Source organism: Gambusia affinis, linkage group LG01 (genome assembly GCF_019740435.1).
Source record: "Gambusia affinis linkage group LG01, SWU_Gaff_1.0, whole genome shotgun sequence".
Lineage (NCBI taxonomy): Eukaryota > Metazoa > Chordata > Actinopteri > Cyprinodontiformes > Poeciliidae > Gambusia > Gambusia affinis.
The window spans coordinates 37,960,483-37,979,870 of NC_057868.1; the positions used below are offsets into that span (position 1 = coordinate 37,960,483).

At 39.1% G+C, this 19,388-nt stretch overlaps 2 protein-coding genes across 3 annotated transcripts in view; both read left to right on the plus strand.

The window, feature by feature from the left end:
• Positions 1–454: 454 nt before the first annotated feature.
• On the plus strand, positions 455–7,464 carry sall4 (spalt-like transcription factor 4). 2 transcript variants are annotated; one of them, XM_044110751.1, is made up of 4 exons: positions 455–656; positions 2,572–5,007; positions 5,091–5,395; positions 5,481–7,464. In XM_044110751.1, the coding sequence occupies exons 1-4, from the start codon at positions 590–592 to the stop codon at positions 5,919–5,921; spliced, it is 3,249 nt and encodes a 1,082-aa protein (XP_043966686.1). In that variant the 5' UTR covers positions 455–589; the 3' UTR covers positions 5,922–7,464. The 2 variants fall into 2 exon arrangements, with proteins under 2 accessions (XP_043966686.1, XP_043966694.1); XM_044110759.1 differs by having other exon boundaries at positions 649–949.
• A 2,224-nt stretch (positions 7,465–9,688) lies between these two features.
• Positions 9,689–19,388, plus strand: part of LOC122832511 (probable phospholipid-transporting ATPase IIA) — a 40,619-nt gene continuing 30,919 nt past the window's right edge. The window contains exons 1-5 of the mRNA XM_044119334.1: positions 9,689–9,910; positions 14,401–14,545; positions 16,754–16,867; positions 17,052–17,160; positions 18,032–18,090. Coding sequence (XP_043975269.1) covers positions 9,843–9,910; positions 14,401–14,545; positions 16,754–16,867; positions 17,052–17,160; positions 18,032–18,090 — 495 coding nt within the window. The 5' untranslated portion in view covers positions 9,689–9,842. The remainder of the gene's footprint in view (positions 9,911–14,400; positions 14,546–16,753; positions 16,868–17,051; positions 17,161–18,031; positions 18,091–19,388) is intronic.

Below are 19,388 nucleotides of genomic sequence, written 5' to 3' on the forward strand. Positions count from 1 at the left end.
ATATATTGTGCATATCCATTATTAGCTGAGTTTAGCATGAGTACTTCAGGATGCAACTGTTGTGTCACGTTTCAGTGAGAAACTGCTCCTCGTGTGAAAGCCTTTAACACGAGGAGCAGCCCCTCGCGAGCCCCCACAAATTGGGTGATAATTTTAGTTGCGTTAGGGGAAGGAGTAATGTCCACTTTTAAGTGCTGTAAGTTGAAGACCATTTAAAATGAAGAGACTCGGCTGGCCTGTGTTACAGTAGCCTACATATTTCATGAAGGAGGAAAAACAAGAGCAGAAGTTGGATATTATTAACCCTGCCTCCATCCCTCCGCCCGGCCACTAGCGTGCCTCCCCACGCCCCCTTCGGCCACACCGCTCCGCTCATCAATAGGGAGCGGATTTGAATAATGTGTGAGCGCTTGGACTGGAGCCAATCAGCTGTCGGGGGCCTGCGATAAATCGCAATGCATTATTGATAATAATAATCACGTTGACATGCGCATTTCTACTGGAGGGGGGTTAATTTTTCCAAGGCGAAGAATTTGTAGAAGAAGCGGAGGAAAATTGCCTGCGACTCTTTGCTCCTGATGGTTGCACCATGTCGAGGCGCAAGCAAGCCAAGCCGCAGCACATCAACTCTGACGAGCCCGGCTCAGTGGGAACTGGTGAGTTTTACACGCGAGATAAGCGGAGGAAACTGGGGCACCAAACTCGCTCCTTTTATGAACGAGTCCCACTGTCTTTCTTTTCCAAGCTCAAAGAGTTGGATTTGTTTCTTTAAAAAAAGAAAGAAAGAAAAAAACGTCGTCCTGTCTCACTGTGACCTGTTGCTGGTGCTTTGACTTGGTCGAGGTTGGCCTAAACTTAGCCGCGGTCGTGGGAAGAGTCTCGTTGGAAAATAATTTTGAACACATACAGGCACGCACACAGGTGTCTCGCGACTTCAAAATGCAGCATTGTAAGTTTTTACTCTTTGAAGCGGCCGACTTAAGTCGCTTGCTTGTAACTTTTTGTGTAGCTCAGTGCAACCGCATCTCATTTAAGTTAAAATTGTAACGTTAATTTGAGTCAGATTAATGTGCTTGTGAAATATTAATCCTCTTATTTTTCGTTCGTTTTATGTTTTTTAATTATCCAATTAGATTGCAAATTCTGACTTTTTTAAAGAATATTTGCAGTTTTAGTAATCTAAAATCTGTCATTGATTTCTTTTTTAAGGGGGTTACTGCGCATTTTTGCCCTTCCTCATTGCTTTTAACAGTTCCCCACGGTTGTGGTTTTGTAAGCTTATTATTCAGCTGTAGCCATGCATTTTACACAATTATTATTGAATTTTACTTGTTTCCAAATATGTTTCATGCCCATATTTCAGACAAAGGTATCCAAAAACTATATGAAATGTGACTGGTGTAAGCTGACCTATAGGCAATAAATCCCCCAGTTTAATGCATGACTGTTTCCTTTAGTACATATGCGGAGAGGTGGGGGATGGAGCAGCAGTCGCCTTTTTTGTGGAGACTGGGTGGGGGTGCGTTTTTTTTTTTTCTTCGGTGTTGCCATATGCAATCGCACTTATTACTTTTTTTTTTAGATTTGTGAAACTGAAGTTAAGATAAGATGGATAAGATGAGGTTTGTTGCAACAGAATGTCGCGTTACAGGAAGATTTGCGTGTTGGCTCCCATTCATTTTGAGTCTGACCTCGTGTCAGATCCCAGTAAAGGTGATCAGATACAGGTCATGCGCCGTCAACTGCTGAACTGCTGCTTCTTTCTCGTAAATGTGGTTTATAATAGATAAGTATTCGTTTCATTCAAAGATTGCCACACACGCTTGTACATACTGTCAATTCGCAGGTGTTTTCGCCGCTTAGGTTAAGAGCGGTCTAACTGTATAATGTGGGAAACCACACTCACTACTCCCTCTTGGACCTTTTTTTTTTTTTCTCTTTTTTTTTTTGTGACACCGCTTCAGTGCCTCCTGGTGAGCAATTAACAAGGCCAAAAGTTTCAGTGGGCAAATTCAAACAGGTGGTTTGCCTTCTTTCTTTGGGAGCATTTGCATTTAACAATGCACCCAGTTGTGAAATGGCCTCTCAGTCAACAGATAAATTAAAATGCACCCTTTAAGAAACAATCATTCTGTCCTTGTGTGTAAAGAAGTAGTTAATGAGGTTGTAAATACATTCTTGCATTGTTTTATATATATATTTTTTGTAGAACATAAAATAAGTGGTTTTAATTTTTAGCATTAGAAGTGAGCCCAAACATTTTTTTTTCTTTCTTTAAGTAATTTTAATTTAATAAACGGGGAAGGGAACTAAGTGAGAACAACCTCCTGCTTCTTTGTCTTTTGGGCTTTGTTTTGTCAAAGGTGGATGATTGCCCTCTGCTGGCCCTGTGGACACTTGGCAAATATGCTTTAACTGCTGTGATGTTACAACATTTTAACTTCGATTTTGAGATTTTGTTTTTTGGTGTTTTTTGTAATTATTGCCCTTTTTTTAAATGAAAATTTGTTTAGTTATCAAACAAGGCTATATAAAGTGCATTCATGTAAATCTCATGTTTTCTACTTAAAGGTATTCCTCGAGATGATCAAGCTGAAGATGCAGAAAATGATGTAAAAAGGCTAAGGATGGAAGGAATCAAAGTCTGCAAAAAGTGTTGTGCAGAATACTTTGATGAAGCAGAGTTTCTCGAGCATGAAAAAACTTGCACTAAAAGTCAGCACGTTGTCATCATGAAAGAGGGAGATTACACTGAGGTGCCTGAGGAATATTCACAAGGGTCTCCTGAAGGCCTGAACAGTGACCATGATGATGGTCAGTCAAGCAATCATTCCAATGCAGACCAACTTGAACGGGCGGAGGAGGAGTCGAGCATGAATGCAGAGGACTCTGCACAGCAGGATCAAGAAGAGATGTCTAATAGTCCTGAGAGAGCGTTCCAGCCTTCACCTAAAATCCAGGATTCAAATGTCACTCTTCACACCTTGCCTGATACTAAAGTGGCTGTCTCCCAGCATTCTTCAAATGCACCCCAAGCCTTGCCACAGGATGTTTTTCAAGCTATCCCCATCATCTTGGAGCAGCTAGTGTGCCTTCAGCAACAGCAGTTACAGCAAATCCAGCTCACTGAACAGATTAGAATCCAGGTTGCCATGATGACCCCACAGGGTCTGCAGCCATCAGTGGGTGCAGCAATGGATCCCCTCAAAGCTCTGGGTGCACACTTGTCTCAACAGCTGTCTGCAGCAGCAGCTCTGATAGGCAAAAGGACTGGCAGTCAGAGCCTTTCCATGGAGTCAGTAAAGCAAGGTAAATTACCTCTTCCCACTGGAATTCCTAACTCTCTGAGTGCAGGTTTGGGATCGTCGGCCTCTAAAACAGACATTTTGAAAGGTGTTCCGGATCTGGGGAGCCGTTTACAACCACTGCTGCCCCAGTCTCCAGGTGTCATGAGTTTCCCTAGCAACTTTAATGGTATCCAACCAGGGATTGACCCTTCTAAAAAGCTGAAAGCAAAGATGCTAACCCTCCCATCAGAAGCAAAGAATGGGGAATTATTGTTCAAGCACAAATGTAAATACTGTGGAAAAACCTTTGGCAACGACAGTGCCCTCCAGATTCACCTCCGTTCTCACACTGGAGAGAGACCTTTCAAGTGTAATATCTGTGGAAACCGCTTTACAACCAAAGGAAACCTCAAAGTGCATTTCCAGAGACATAAAGATAAATATCCTAACATCAGTATGAATCCCCATCCTGTACCAGAGCATCTCGACAGTATCCCCACCAGCAGTGGCATTCCTTTTGGTATGTCTGTGCCCATCGATGAGTCAAATCTGACAGAAACTAAACCTGTCATAAGTCATCCAGCTGCTGGGTTCAATCCACAGTCAATACCAGGATTCAAACCCATGTTTGATGGCTTTGGGAGGGACCCGTTCTCTCAAAAGCCCTCCCCATCAACGAGTGATAGTTCCCCATCCGTTTCCACAGTGTTTGTACGAGACCCGGGGCTTGATCCAAATCACAAGGAGGCTAAAGAAATGCTTGGTGCATTCCATCACATGAATGGTGGTGCCCTTCCAGGAGAATCAAGCTCTGGAACAGCAAAACTTCAGCAAATGGTTGATGGACTGGAAAAGAGGACCAATGATCCCAATGAGTGTGTGATCTGCCACAGGGTGCTCAGTTGTCAGAGCTCTCTTAAGATGCATTACCGCACACACACTGGTGAAAGGCCATACAAGTGCAAGATCTGTGGCCGTGCGTTCTCAACAAAGGGTAACCTCAAGGCTCACTATGGAGTGCATAGAGCCAACACTCCACTCAAAATGCAACACTCATGTCCCATCTGCCAGAAGAAGTTCACAAATGCTGTAGTTCTGCAGCAGCACATTCGTATGCACATGGGCGGGCAAATCCCCAACACTCCTATGCCAGAAAGCCAGTATGAAGCAACAGAAGCAATGGAGCCATCCCTACCAGAGGAGAAGTCTGTGGACAACAGTGGTGTTGAAGGAACCATGGAAGGTCATGAACCAGAGCTTCACTCCCAGAAGCTGACCGACTCCTTAAACTCTCTCCCATCTGCCACTGAAGAACATCCGCAAAAGCTTGCAGCCCCTTTACCGTTCTCCAGCCTAGATGTTCTGAAGAATCTCACCTCTGCCCTCGTCCTGAAACGACAGAGCAGCACCGCTTCAGAAAGCGAGGGAACACCCAAAGGCTCGCCGCCAATTCAGAAAGAGCAGGAGTATCAGAATGGCCGAAGCCCAGCCATATCTGACTCAGCCGTGTCATTTCACTCCTCTTCCCCAATGAACATCAGCAGCAAGTCCCCTGAGTCAGCAGGTGATGAATTTACTCACGCTCTGACCAAACAAGAACCTGATGGACCACAAGATGGAGGCGAGTCAAGTGGAGCCCTTGACCTCACCGCTTCTAGCAGCTTTAATACCAAAGTGATTAAAGAAGAACCTGGTGTCCCGTTTACAAATGGGGACTATGGTGAGTTTTATCTATGTTTAAATGTTGAAAGCTGTCAAATAACAGTGCATTGATCTAATTTGTCCTGTCTTTTGCATTCACAGCTCCCAGCAACATGCCTTTTATGAAGATTCCTCCAAGTTTGGGCAGCCTAGAAATGAAGATTCCACCTGAAAATTCTCTGGGCCCTCATGGATTATTCAGCTCCCAAATGGCTCCGGGAACAGCTGTACCCTCCTCTATCTCCACGGCACCTCGGAGATCCACCAAACAGCATATATGTAACGCCTGTGGCAAGAACTTCTCATCGGCCAGTGCTTTACAGATTCACGAGCGTACGCATACTGGGGAGAAGCCATTTGCTTGCAACATCTGCGGCAGGGCTTTCACCACAAAGGGAAACCTGAAAGTAAGTCTTTCGAAGGTTTGTGGGAATTGCTGAGGTCAATTTTGGGTATCGGCTTTTGACTAGGTTATTTATTCTCTTTTTAAAGGTACATATTGGCACCCACATGTGGAACAATTCATCTCGCCGTGGCCAGCGTCTTTCCCTGGACAATCCCATGGCAATGGCAATGGCAATGGGCTCTGAGGCTAAGATTCTCCCTGAAATGTTACAGGCACCCAAAGAGCTGGGTGCTCCACAGATGAGCTTTGACCCATCTATCTGGAACCAGTACGCTGCTGCTGCCTTCACTGGTGGCTTGACCATGAAGACCAATGAAATTTCTGTCATTCAAGGAGGTGGCATCCCGCTGCCTGGGAGCCCTGCCGGGGGGCCACTGATTGGCTCTACCGGAGGCCTCTTGAAGATGGATGGATCTCACTCTGGCTTGCCCGGTGCAATGGCTGAAATAGAAAAGAACAGTTCAGAAAGTGTGCCAAAGTCACAGTTTCCACATTTCATGGAGGAGGGCAAAATTGCAGTTAATTAGACTTTTTTAAAATGAGCAGGTAATCCCTTCCCACCCATCTTCAATTTGCAAATGTTTCCCTTTATATTTGAATGAGGTACAATCAATGTTCAGAAAAAAAAACCTTGAAGAATTCCATCTGGATTGGCTTGAGAGATTATTTTCTTTTACATTTAATTTAGACATTCTCTCCCCTCCTAATCTAAATGATTCTTGAGTGTTAACCTTAACTTGATTTATTACTACTGTAGGATCTTTTTATTTTATTTTACATGAACACATATGCGGGTATTTTCTCATGTGACTTTTATTTGTTTTGCTGTTTATCCAGAAGTTTGAATGTATGACTTACTTGAAACTTGCTTTAACTCAGATTGTCTCCTTGAGAACCTCTTGAAGGATTACGACTTTTGTAGGAAAAGTTAAAGGACATGAATTTTAAGGACCCCAGTCTGACCGGGCAGGGCATGGTCTCAGTGTTTAGAATTAATACTATGGCTAACTATATGTATCATTTAGGACTACTTTCCCTTCTGTTGTGTGCCATAGGTTTTACGACATTGTACATTTTTCTAGTGATAATTGTCATTAACTTTTTCTCATTGTGAAGGGCCTTTGATCAGATTGGCTTTCATCTAAAAAAGTCAAACTTCTACAGTTTCAGATTGTAGATTATAAATGCATTTTTATTGTATTGGTGCCAAGATACCGATGTTGATTCATATATCCAAGTGCCTGATCTGATCTGAATTAAACCGGCATTTTAAGGCACTGTTGGATTATTACAAATACTCTTGGACTGAAAGAAATGGTGTTTCCCGGTGTAGTGTGGCATACATTTCATAATATTTTCATAGTTTACTCAAGTTGGTTTTCACCCACATACTCGTCTCTGAAAGTTACATTGGCACATTTAGTAGGCTGAGCTCAGAAGGCCGTCTTACGCATAGTGTTGTCATGCCTGCACTTTATTTCAGGTTCTGCTTATACATTTCACTGCGCTTGTAATTGAATGAAGAGGTGACAAATTGTCATTTTTGTTGACCTTTCTTTCTGCAATGATCCAAACTAACGGTCAATATTTCCTCTTTTCTTCTTTGGTCTTATCAGTTTGTAGCAGAATTTATTTATTTATGATACGAAATGCTTGAGTTTAGGGGTAAAAGTTTCTACCTCATTTCGATATTCGTTGTCCCTCAGTGCCCCTCACACTCAATGCAACGTTCTGTATATTTTCTTTCTGTGTATGCTATGGAAATCTTCACTCTCACCCTGCTGAGTTGAACAGTAATGAATGTATCACTGGACACTTTACACAACTCAGCCTGGTCCGAGTACTTTGTAGGCTCCTGCTGTTCATTCCTTTATCGATATGCATTTGCCAAGTTGTGCCTTTCTTTAAGTAAACCAAGTCAAACCTGTTCTCAAGTTGCTTCCACAGTTCAAGCAACGTGGAGCCAATTTGGTCCTGTTTACAGTGTAAATGTGTGTTTTTCTTTCAGTTTCTTTGATCTAAATGTTTTCTGATTTTTGAAGAATAAAATCAGGGTGACTTTTTTTGACACTTTTTCTGTCATCTTTTTTTCCAAAACTAGCTAACCTGGGTTGTAGTTACTTTTCTAGTTTGCCATGCAAGCACAAGAATTCAGCTGAGCTTTAGGTTAATTTTTGACTCCAACAATGTCCAACATTCACATAAATCCCTAATTTACATCAACTCACCTTCAGCAGACTCTATAGTGAAATTCTTTCTCCTAATTCTCATTTCCCACCATCATTAATCCAGTGGCATTTTGCATTCTCAACGAAAACCCATTTGCATCCACAACCGAAGCATGCAATCCATTTTGTGTCAACTGTACATTGGCCACTTCCTCTCCAGTTTTAAATGAGGCAATCATTTGCATAATTGACCTTAAAGGAACCAAGCAATTCTTGTGGAGAGCGCTTACAGGAAGGGAGACTTTAGAAATGATGTAGTCTGTACAAACACCAAATCAGTTCAGATGTCAAGAGCTGAAGAAATTTTCCGTTTACTGTATATCTTGCTTTTGGGAGATGGATTGCTGTTTTTGACATGGGCAATACAGATTGCAAAGCCTTGTTTAAAAAAAAAAGTCAACCATGATGTGTAAAGAAAAGTACACATAAGATGAAGAATGACCAGGTGTCATGCATAGTTGAAACACTATACAGGATGGAATCATGAAAGCCAAGGCTGATTTCCATAGTGGTGGCTTCCTAAATCATGATAACAAAGACTAGTTCACCTCTGCAAATGTTGCAACACTGAGGCCAAAGTGGTGGCATGCAAATTTAATTATTGTAGGCATTACTCATTATACAAATGGTGCATTTTGCAACAAAAGTGTACAACCACCCAATGTTTGATTTACATTAATAAATGTTTGCACCTGTTGCTTTGTGGATTTATAATTAATGCTGAGGGGTTCAACACACCCAGCCACCTTCAGGTCACAGATCCAGGTGAGTTATGGGAAGCCTTGTGATCACTGAATATTGAAACTTTGCCATAGTAACTTTTCACTTACTATTAATCCACCGACATATTCTAGGAATTTTCAATTACAGAATATTCATCCTCTAACTTTGTTCACATTTTGTCATGTTACACCCACAAATGTAATTTTATGTGTTGAACTAACACAAAGCAGTGTACAATTATGAAGAGGAATGAAAATTATCCATAGTTGAAGGTCTCTGAGTCAGAAGAGTTTAACTTTTACAGCTGCATGTCTATTTACACACATACAGGGAATGTTGCCCATTCTTCTCTGCATGACATGTTAAGCTCAGTCCAATAGTGCAGAAAGAATTTGTGAACAGAAATTCCAAAGCATTATTTGAATTTAGTGTACATTTTGAACTAAATCCTTTCATGATACCTCTGACTCCATGTTTAGGGCTTTTATATCACTGGAAGGTGAACACTGACAGTCTCATGTCTTGTTTTCTTTATTTTTTTAGCCTGTAACAGGTTTTCTTCCAAGGGGCACTATTTCACATTTTAATAACCTTATTAATTTTGACCATCTTCTTTCATCATTGTTGTGTCATTTTGAAACTGACACAACTATTTACCTTTGGGAGACAACAGTGTTAAAAATGTTTATGTTTGGCAAAAAGTTTGATTCTGAAGCCTATTTTTTACACAGCAAATTGTCAGCTAGACTTTTTATGACTTTCTTTCAATTATGTTTTTTCTTGCAATCTTAGTCATTTCTTTATTTTATTGAATGAATTAACATCTGCAGCCATCCTGGTCCAGGTAGGAATTTAATAACTGTCTTCTAAACCATTTAACTGTAGCTCTGCCTTTACAGTCTTTTTCAATAAATTAGAATATGTGTTCCAGTGAGGCTTGTTTGACAGATTAAAAGTACCTTTAGAAAATAGCAACTTTTAAGCAGATATTATTCTTACATTAAGGCCACATTGAAGCATGTTTTATGCTTTTTTTTTTATAGGATGTAATATTCAACTCTTAAATGCCATGCTTTCATTACCGTAATCAGAAAAGGCATAATTAACAGAAATAAAGGCTTGAAAACATCAGTGGCCGGCCACCATTGATGCTGCCACTACCATGTTTCACAAAGATGTATCCAAAGTGAGGTAGTCTTTATTTTTTAACAAAAACAACATAAAAACATAAAACATAAAAAATACTAACCAGTATAAGTTACTAGTTTGTGTTTGTTTATTCTTTATAAGCTAATCATGTTAAAATAGCATTATAAATATAGTTACGTCCTCTGTCCGCCCGGTTGTTTGTCCCCAAACATCCGGGCTGTCTCTATCCCCAGCACCGCCACCCTACGCGGTGTCCTGAGTGACAGCTAGCAGCCTCCGCCCAGGCTAGAACCGCTACAACCAGGTTGACTTCTTCCAGCGCCTACCCGCTACCGGGAAGCCGCAGGAATGACCGACAGTATCCCCCTTCAACCGGTGCGGCGACAGAAGAGACACGACAGTAAAAACAGGAATGGGTAAGGGCGTTGGACAGCTCCGTAATGTTAATGTTATGGGGTTTTTTTTCTTTTTTTTACTTGTCGGGTTCTGCTGTTGTACCGTAAATTGTTTACACCTCCGCGTTGACATTGTGTCCGAGACCTATCTGAATCTATGCTAGTTTTTCTTGTCTTTTAGTGGTTTAAAATGGCTAAAAGAGTCATTCATGCTTACATTTAACATGTCGCTATTCATTGTTGCACTTTAACAGCTAGCGTTAGCTAAGCTCCATGAGAGACATCCTTGTTCCGGGGTGCAGCGCTTGTAGCAAGTGCATTTGACGCCTATGTCAATATTTGCTTAGCTAACATCACTTCAGACTTGCTAAAGAGCAAAAAACAGGAATAATTCGTTAAAAAATAGTCTTCAGTTCACAATTCATCAGAGCTATTCTTTATCAGATTATTCATTGTTGTAGCTAATCTAAAAAGGGCAGGCCCCATTACTGATGATGGAGAAGCAGGAGGCAGTGCTGACATGCTTCCCACAGACTGATGAGGCTGTCATGGTGATGTATATCTGTGAATTAATCTGAAAATACAAAGACTTTGTATTAATTCAGTGAATGGCTGATCTGTAAATGAAAAGGCTTGTTCAGCCTGGTGCATCAGGCTAGCTACCCACACAAACAATGACGGGGAGGTTTACCATGGTGTCAATATGTTAGGCTGATATTTTCCACAATTTTTCAAAATCAGCTTTTATTTGTAGAGCGAAAAAGAAATGAGGTGCTTTGAACATAAAAAAAAAGCATTTGATCGTTTTCCATTTGTAAACATGTATGAAGAGTTTCTTATTTTTCAGCTTTCTTGCCATTTTGTATTTCTTAAAGGACACAAATCTAATAATACTCAATAAATTCAGTCCTTTTTGACCTAATATTAACCTTAAATGATAGGCCCTTGCTTCATATTTGATATATGGAATATCTGCTTTTGGCTTTCCTGATTTCTTGATGTTGACATTCAGCATAGAAACAACCTTAAACTATGATTTTTGCCTTGGCCACCCCTATGTGGGTAACTCATAAATGCAGGACATGTACTATGAAATACTTTAAAAACCCAAATGGTAAAATAACATAAACTCCAACAGAATATAGACATAAATCTGAAGACTGTGAATTAGTAGAAGTCACTATATGATGTGTCTGTCATCTAAAACATAAAGATTATTTAATTCAGTTAAAAAATGCAAAATGAAATTAAATATTGTAACTCATATTATCGAAGTTTCTTCAAACAGTTGTAGATGATGGTGGTGGTGGACAGAAAGGACTTCCTGTAACGGTCAGTCTTACAGCCATTGTAAGTAAAACTCTGATCAAAGACTGTTCTTGCCTAACAGTTTGATGACTGCCAAAAATCAGCTTTTCAACTCTCTCTTACAGTTTATTTTTCACTATCAGTGCCGTTTGTCCTGTAATGTGTGATTTGTCCTCATTCATGTGCTAAACAATGCAGTCAGAGCTGCTCTGCTCGACAAACGTGTTGACTCCATTTTGAAACTGCCCATCTATCTCTATCTGCAGTAACTTCTGTAAAAGCTACATGTTACACCTGGTAAAGGCATTGTTTTAACCTCTTAACTATCATGATGACACTCTTGGTCCTCATGGACATGCAAGTGTTTTGAAGGGGACAGTTAAGAGTTTAGCCAGTGAGTCATCCTGCTAACTGATTGTAAGTTTATCTTTTAACAGCAGAATTTTGTTGATGTGATAAAATGTGTCCTAGCATGGTGATAAGTACACAACAAAGAAGCCAGTTCTCCACTTGAATACTGACTGTCATTCAAATGAAGCTTTAAATTATTTGTTTTTCTGTGTATATGTTTAAGTTATTTATTATAAGCTGTTATCTGTAAATTCAGTTTCAGGGAGTTTATGGCCTTGTTTTGTTATGATACATTGACAAACATAGAGTAACTATTATCAAAAGTGTTGGTGAGGCAATACAGCATTGTAGGTTATAATACATTTCAATTCAGTTTTCGAGGCACTAAAAAATTTTTATTAAATGATGGATTCAATTTCAGTTTATTCTGACTGGTCAAAACATTTTCTAAGGAAACCCATCAGATTGCATGAATCCACTGACTTGCCGCACTCACTCCTGGATGAATTTGTAGCGACGGGACAATTGTGTTTTGTCATTGGTTGCAATCCCTCATACTGAGCATGCATGTAGAGAGAGTGGAGAGAAAAGATTCCCTTTTAACAGGAAGAAACCTAGACTTCTTCAAAAGAAAAAGTCTGGCTTATGACTTAAACTTTAGGTTAGTTAGGCAAGGATTTCAATGATTTCCTGAAAAAAAAGCATTTCATAGGAATGTTTAACATCTTTAGATGTGATGCTCAACTTGTTCTGTTTCTCCTTTTGGAATGTTAGCATTTCATAACATTAATTGCATTTTTCTGGCTGATCACCGATTACAGATCTTTAAAAAGCCTGACCTGCAGATTCCAATTTTGATTGAAATCAAAATCGGATTTTGTTCTTGTCTGAAATGTTGCTAAATATAGCAAGAAACTCACTGAATTGACAACAGTGGAGTGACCATTGTTAACTAAACATGTGCAGACATGACCAGGTGTCTGTCAGTCAAACTTCTCTCACTGCAGAGCCAAAGAGGACAGTGATTGATTTTTAGACCTTTGGCAAGGCAGATATGAAATAAAGGAAATCGGCACTAATAAATCGGTTGGCATGTAAATTGGTTCACACCTCTGCACATAGCCTTTATTTGCTAAACATTTGGTAGAAAATTTGTCAGTACTTTAAGATTAAGAGCTACATCGCAGTGCATCACAGTCATTCATATTTTATAGTCTGATATCTCACAAGATGTTACTTCAACTAAGACTTGCAAGCTCGGGTCATAATCTTTGTTGTGATAGTGTTGGAAATGACCTTACTTCTGAGATAAGGTTAATATTTATTTACATGGCTCTTAGCTCTGTTCAGTGCTGCTCCTTCTCCATGTGTCCGGGTGGAATAAGGTACATATTACAAACAGTGGAGCATTTACGGTGAGAGTTTCTCTGAATTGTAAATGATGATGTGAACACTTCCAAGTTTGTTAGCCTAAAAATAAATAAATTTTTGTATTAGTTAACCAAATCTCCCAGGGAAACATTCAGAAACTTCTGAGAAGTAATCCCTGGTTTCCTGTTTTCCCTGGGGAAGAAATATGATGTGGCACAGAAACTTGTTTTTCCTAACTATTGACCGCAAGGACCGGACAAGGACTTATAGGTGTGTTTCAACTGCAGGACCCTTTTCCTGGAACCAGAGTTGTTTTGTTGGGCTATTATTAACAAAACTGCTGTGTTTTCAGGGGTCAAAACAAATTACAAGCAGTAAAAACTTACCCCATAAACGGTGGTTGTAAGAAAATCCTACTTTTCATTTACAATCATCTCTTGAGTAGAGTTTTATGGAACCAGAACGAGGAGCGTTTTGAAATGGTTGAATCTTTCAGTGTCATAATTCAGTCATATCAGTTTGACCTCATTGGTTTAATGGGATGGGTGTTAACATTTTTCAAATAATTACAAAATGTGGCTGTACTAAAATGTTGTTTCCTCTTTTCAGTCACTTTAACACAGTTTTCAAAGGAACCTTTAGATCCTATTTACATAATAGCTGGTTCTTTGAGTCAGGACAGGAAAAAACCTTTTCTGTCCTATCGTCACCAAAGTAAATATGCAGAGTTGACTAAACGTTACTGAGACTTTAACATGAACCGTATGTTTGGTCAGATGAGATGAGCTTTTCTGCAACAAACACTTTAGTTAGGTCTGACATAAAACAAGGGAGGAACATGTGGAAAAAATAAAAGAAATTCTCTTAATCAACCGTCTTCATAACCATCTCTGTCTACATATCTAAATTCAAAAGCAAACCTTTAAGTTAAGTTAGCATAAGAGGTAATATTATTAGAGGTGATTGTGCAAAGAAGAATTCTTCATGAAATGAAAAGGAACATGAACAATCTTGAACATTATCTTCATCAGACTGTTAAACAACAACAGTTTCTTCAACCAGAGGTTTCTCTAGACTCATTGTAATACAGGCTGCTACAGGAAATCCTTCTTGACCACAACCATCAGTAGTTGCCTTTTGAATTAATAAAGTATTTTTGAATTGATTAAAATAATGCAGGACTCCGGACATTCTAAGGAGACTGTAGAAAGTAGATTGATCAAAGATCCCTTTCTTTGTGCTGTGACCTTGTGAAATGTTACAGGAAAAGTCTAAGAGCTCTCCTATTTGCTGACGAGAATTTTACGAACAGCAGGCAATGATTGTTTCTTTTCTGAATTCTTTCCTCCACTGAGAAAATTTTCTGAAATTAAAGATCAGATTTTTCTTATTTTTTCAGGGAGAGATTGCGATAAGTGTGGAAGATTGCTTTTTAAAAATATATATATCATGTCTTTTCCTCCCTCTCTTGTTGCTTTCAGATGCTGCCCATGGTCAAGTTGCTGCGGCATGGGGGACTTCCGTCCCCGCACCGTGTGGCTCGGCCACCCAGAGAAGAGGGACCAGCGGTACCCAAAGAATGTCATTAACAACCAGAAGTACAACTTCTTCACCTTCCTTCCAGGGGTTAGTGTCAGTCAAAGGTCGCCTCTTCACCTTTCCTCTGTTTTAACTCGCCCACCTCCTTCAGGCAGACATGAGTTTACTGTCAACTTGTTGGACATGTTTTAAAAGAATTTGTAGTCCTTAAATGTGCTCCATCTTTTTTTAGCTTTTCTTGGAGATTTTACTGGACATTTCAGCCACTCATATGCTCACTTTGGTCACATCAGAGCAGCAGATGTATGATTATTTTTTATTTTCAGTGTTTCAGGATTTTTAAATACCTATGAAGATAACTCTTAAACCTTTTTAGGACCTGTAAAATATTTAGTAATGCTGCAAAGAATAATGGTTGAATCTTTATGTCGCCTAGTACAGCTGGTAGTTAACTCTGTAGTCATGGCTTAGCTTACGCTCCAGTTTAGATAGATAAAACCTAAAATAAGAATTTTTCATTAAGACTGCACTAAACCTTTAATCTCTTGTTCTGTTTTTAATTAATTGTCATTTAAATAATAAACTTGAGTGCAGCGTTTGTGTTGCATGTAGTTTTCTCAGAGGAAAGCTCAATAAATCCTCCTTTAGCAAACACCTGGTGTTGATAGAGAGGCCTATTAGTTTGCATTAGCCATATTTGGACATGTGGACTTGGACTCCTATGTCTAAGTCTATGAGCTGTGTTTTGGATTATGGCATTTTCCTTCCCTGATTTGCATATTCTCATTTGCTTTCTGGGCATCAAGTTGTCTTAAGATATTTTTTTTCTGTGTGTTAATGCCGACTGAAATTGAAAGTAGCTCAGATTTGTTTGGGAAGCAAGAGACAAGAGCAAGAAGTTTTTGCATTGCAAATCAAGATGCTTTTTTGTTTACTCTGTCTCATGTCAAGATGTTGTTTCCTCCGGAAAATATGGCAAGCTTTATGCTGGTTGCTGCGCTGCCGGCTCTACCAGTCAACATCTCTGGAAATGCCATGAAGCAGCAGCATGAAGGCACAAGTTTTCTCCTAGTTGTAATCTTGCACAGAGGTGGTAATGAAAGTGGGCAAAGCTGGAGTCTGTGTGTTAAATTTAGGATCACACACTGGGGGATGAAATGCAGATATTTCCAGATTGCTACATGCTTATCAACCCACAAAGAGCATGATCTGGTTCAAAATCTGTGAAAATGTGGAAAATTAAACACATTTAGATGCATATTGCTACTAAATTACTAATATTGTTGTTTTGATTTCTGCTATTATGTCTGGATATGAAGTCGTATTCAACTAATTCAGTTCACTTAGGGAACCAGACAAGAAAAAAAAAAACCTTCTTACAAATATATAAAAGTCATTTATTGGCTATTCATGCTGTTTTTGCTGCCATTATACTTCTGTTTTATTGACACAGTGGCTTAATCAACCAGTGGGTTTGAGTGATGGGTCTCTGCTGCTTTATTTCGTGGGCCAGAAGTTGAAAAGTGTGAGAGCAACTTTGGGACATATTTTAAATTAGAATTCTTTATAATATGTACGTCTTTGACATATTTATAGATTTATTTTGAAAGTGTCACATGACTGGAATAAAGGGTTAGACCTCATTACTTTAATTTACTAATGTAAGCATTTTGAGGTACAATTGCATAAGTAGAGTAACCGATTTCCAGCTGGAGAATGGAATAGACCACTTATCCTTCCATTGTTACTCATCTGTGATTGGTCAAATACTAATCAATCTAAACAAACAAATTCACAACTACAACGTACTATAAACAAAAGTGACATTTTTCAGTTTAAGTCTAAACAAACAACAAACCAACAGCTTTTTATTTTAACCCAATTTTGAAAATGAAATTGATGCATAAATCTTCACCATCTTCTGTTGTGTTCAAAGCTACTACCGCTATCAAAGAACCCACAGCATGCCTATTCTCTACTACAAGTCAGAGCTCAAATTAAATTGGCATCGCCAGGAAAAGCCTGATTGTAAAACATGCTGTGGAAATCTTTTTAAAAAGGAAGGAAAAAAGTCACTTTTTAATAAGAGAGATTATGGTATTTTGGAGTAGAATTTGACTAGTTTTTGTAATGTTTCAAGTAAGCAAGTAAATATTTCTCACTATGATTCTGAAGCTGAGGTTTTTAAGATTCTTGTGAAAAAATTCAAGCGTCTGCAGTGACAAAAGAAGCGACTGTGATTTAGTAGATGTTAAGTGTTTCACACGGTTCCTTCTCTCTGCTCTGTGTCCTCAGGTGCTGTTTAATCAGTTTAAGTACTTCTTTAACTTGTACTTTTTGCTACTGGCCTGCTCTCAATTTGTCGAGGAGTTGCGCCTAGGTGCCCTCCACACCTACTGGGTCCCTTTGGTATGTTGCATTCCAACAAATGTTAATCATTGTAGTCCCTCCACTTCATTTCCTCACACATTATTTGTGTTTGCTGCATTTTTCTGGTTAGTTTATATTGTTTAAGCTGCTCTGCTCTTCATTGAATTTTGAAAAAAAAAAGTTTATTCTCCCTCTAATTGTGGCATTTCCCTCTCCTGTCCAGGGTCTTGTTTTGTTTATCACCATCACGAGGGAGGCAATTGAAGAGATAAGGTGCTACCTTCGGGACAAAGAAGTAAACTCTCAAGTTTACAGCAAGCTTTCTAAAAGAGGTGAGAAGGAAGCCTAAACAGCTCAGCTTATGTTTGTCTGTGCTGATATCTGTCTGTTATTTGTTCCCCTGGATCAGTGCCTTCCACTAACTGTAGGAGGTTGGTCCTATTAAAACTTATTGGGGCTAGGGGAAATGGTGGGTAATTCAAAGCAGAGATTTAAAAGTGTACATAAGGGGCCTTGGAATAAAGTGGTAGCAGCAATAAAAAGCAGGGGACCTCTTGTGGTTTCCATCACTTTGCCCCTTTGATGTGGCAGCTTGTTTTAGCCATAAACACAATGACTGGTTGCCTCCATGATGGCAACCCCTGCGCATAATTTGTGGTTTTATAGAAATTTTATGGTGTCAGTACTTTGTTAACACAGGAAGAAACATTGTTGAGATTTTTCCAAGTTTCGTTAAATCCAAAGTTTAGGAACATGAATAGATGCAAGATATATATAAAAAATGAAATTTTATTAAAGCGGTACTTTTTTATCAGGTTTTTTTTGTTGTTTTTAATGTTCAAAGCACTCATGTGAAGTCCTGCGAGTCCAAATGCATAACAATATTAATGCACTTTAATGTCTTACATATGCAAAGCCAAGAGGTCACAGCACGGTTCAAGGGTCAGTGATCTCCTCCAAACAATTTTGCCTGTTCATTCCAAGTGGAATGAGAGAAAAAGGCTCAACCCCCCCCACACAACATTCTTTCAAATCTGCATGGAGAGCTTCTTTGGCATGCAGGACACCAGTTCACCCAGAGGATACTTTCATGTCTGAATGATATTTGATAAAGTAAAACCAATCTGCAGACCAATCTGCAGACTTTCAAGGTGTTGCTGTATATAATAAACTTCCTCCTCTTACTTTTGTTCTGCTTTACAGGCACAGTGAAAGTTAAAAGCAGTGGCATTCAAGTGGGTGACCTCATAATCGTGGAGAAGGTTTGTTGGAGATTGTTTGTTGAAGGTTTGGATGAACATCTGTGAATAGTTGGGGCCCATCAGGACCGTTGAGTCACCGTTTATGTGACGGCCAATAACAAGCCGGGTTGTTAATCATCTGCGCCCCACTGGTGACTGAAGGGGAAGGAGTTAGTAAAGATTTTGTAATCTTGTGATCAATTCTGAGCCCCAGCCTGTCAAATCTTAATACTTACATAAGAGATGTGAACCTAAAATGGCTCTAATGAGGTTTGAGTACAAATTCAATTTAGTTAGATTGATGTTAATTTCTTAGTTTTTTATTTTATTTCGGACATCATTTATGATTTGTTTTCTTTTTGCCAAAGCGTCAGAAAAGGGTTCTCTCAACTAGCTTCCATTCCAAGTCTTTTAATTCAGTTATTTCAATTTGTAGATTGAGAAACATCACCTATGATTTGGAAGTCAATATGGTGTCAAAACGGCAAACCTTGTGATTATAGTAAATTAATAAGCGTTGTTGAAAGAAATTTGTCCTCAGACATCTGAGTAGCCTGCGGATATTTTGAAAATTAATTTGCTCAATGGAAATACTGCAATTTTGAAAAAACTTTTGTTTTTTGATTAAAGGTTTTGGTGATAGGATGAGGTGTTTTATGCTGCCTGTTTATTTCGCAAAACTCTAATGGAAACTCTTTTTTTGCATCACGAGTCACATGATCAACAACCGGATGTTGCCACTGGCGCAAACCATAAAGAAAAAGACAACAGGAAGTAGTTGAAGTTTCTTATTTAATGGAAACACCTCTATTGTGAAATTGTGTTTTTTTTTTGACAGAAGTGTAATATTCACAAAGCTTTTCTAATGGAAACCCAGCTATAAATTTGACAGTTGTCCAGCAAAGAGGTCCCGTCCAGAAAGAGGTTATTGCTGAAGAGTGTTGTATCCAAGCTTTATGATGTAAAGTTAAGTGGAAGGAATAAGTTGTACCAGCAACAGTGACAACCTTTAGAAGATTGGGAAGCAAAGATCAGCCAAGAATTAATTAATTTAGGGTTTTAAATTTTCACCATAATGAAGTCTGACATTGAACATACTGAAACATTTTGTAGTTTGTTTTTTTTGGCATATGTAACATTTAAAATTGTAATCCAACTCCTGAATTGTTTGACAAAGCAGTCCAGATGAACCTATTGTGTGTAGTGTAAAAGGCTGAGTGAAGGGTGATTTTTCTGGAAGACTTATGACTGACTGTCTGTTGCTAATGTGGCACACGCAGAGCTTAAAGTCTTGTTTGTCTTTAGTTAAAGGGAAAAGT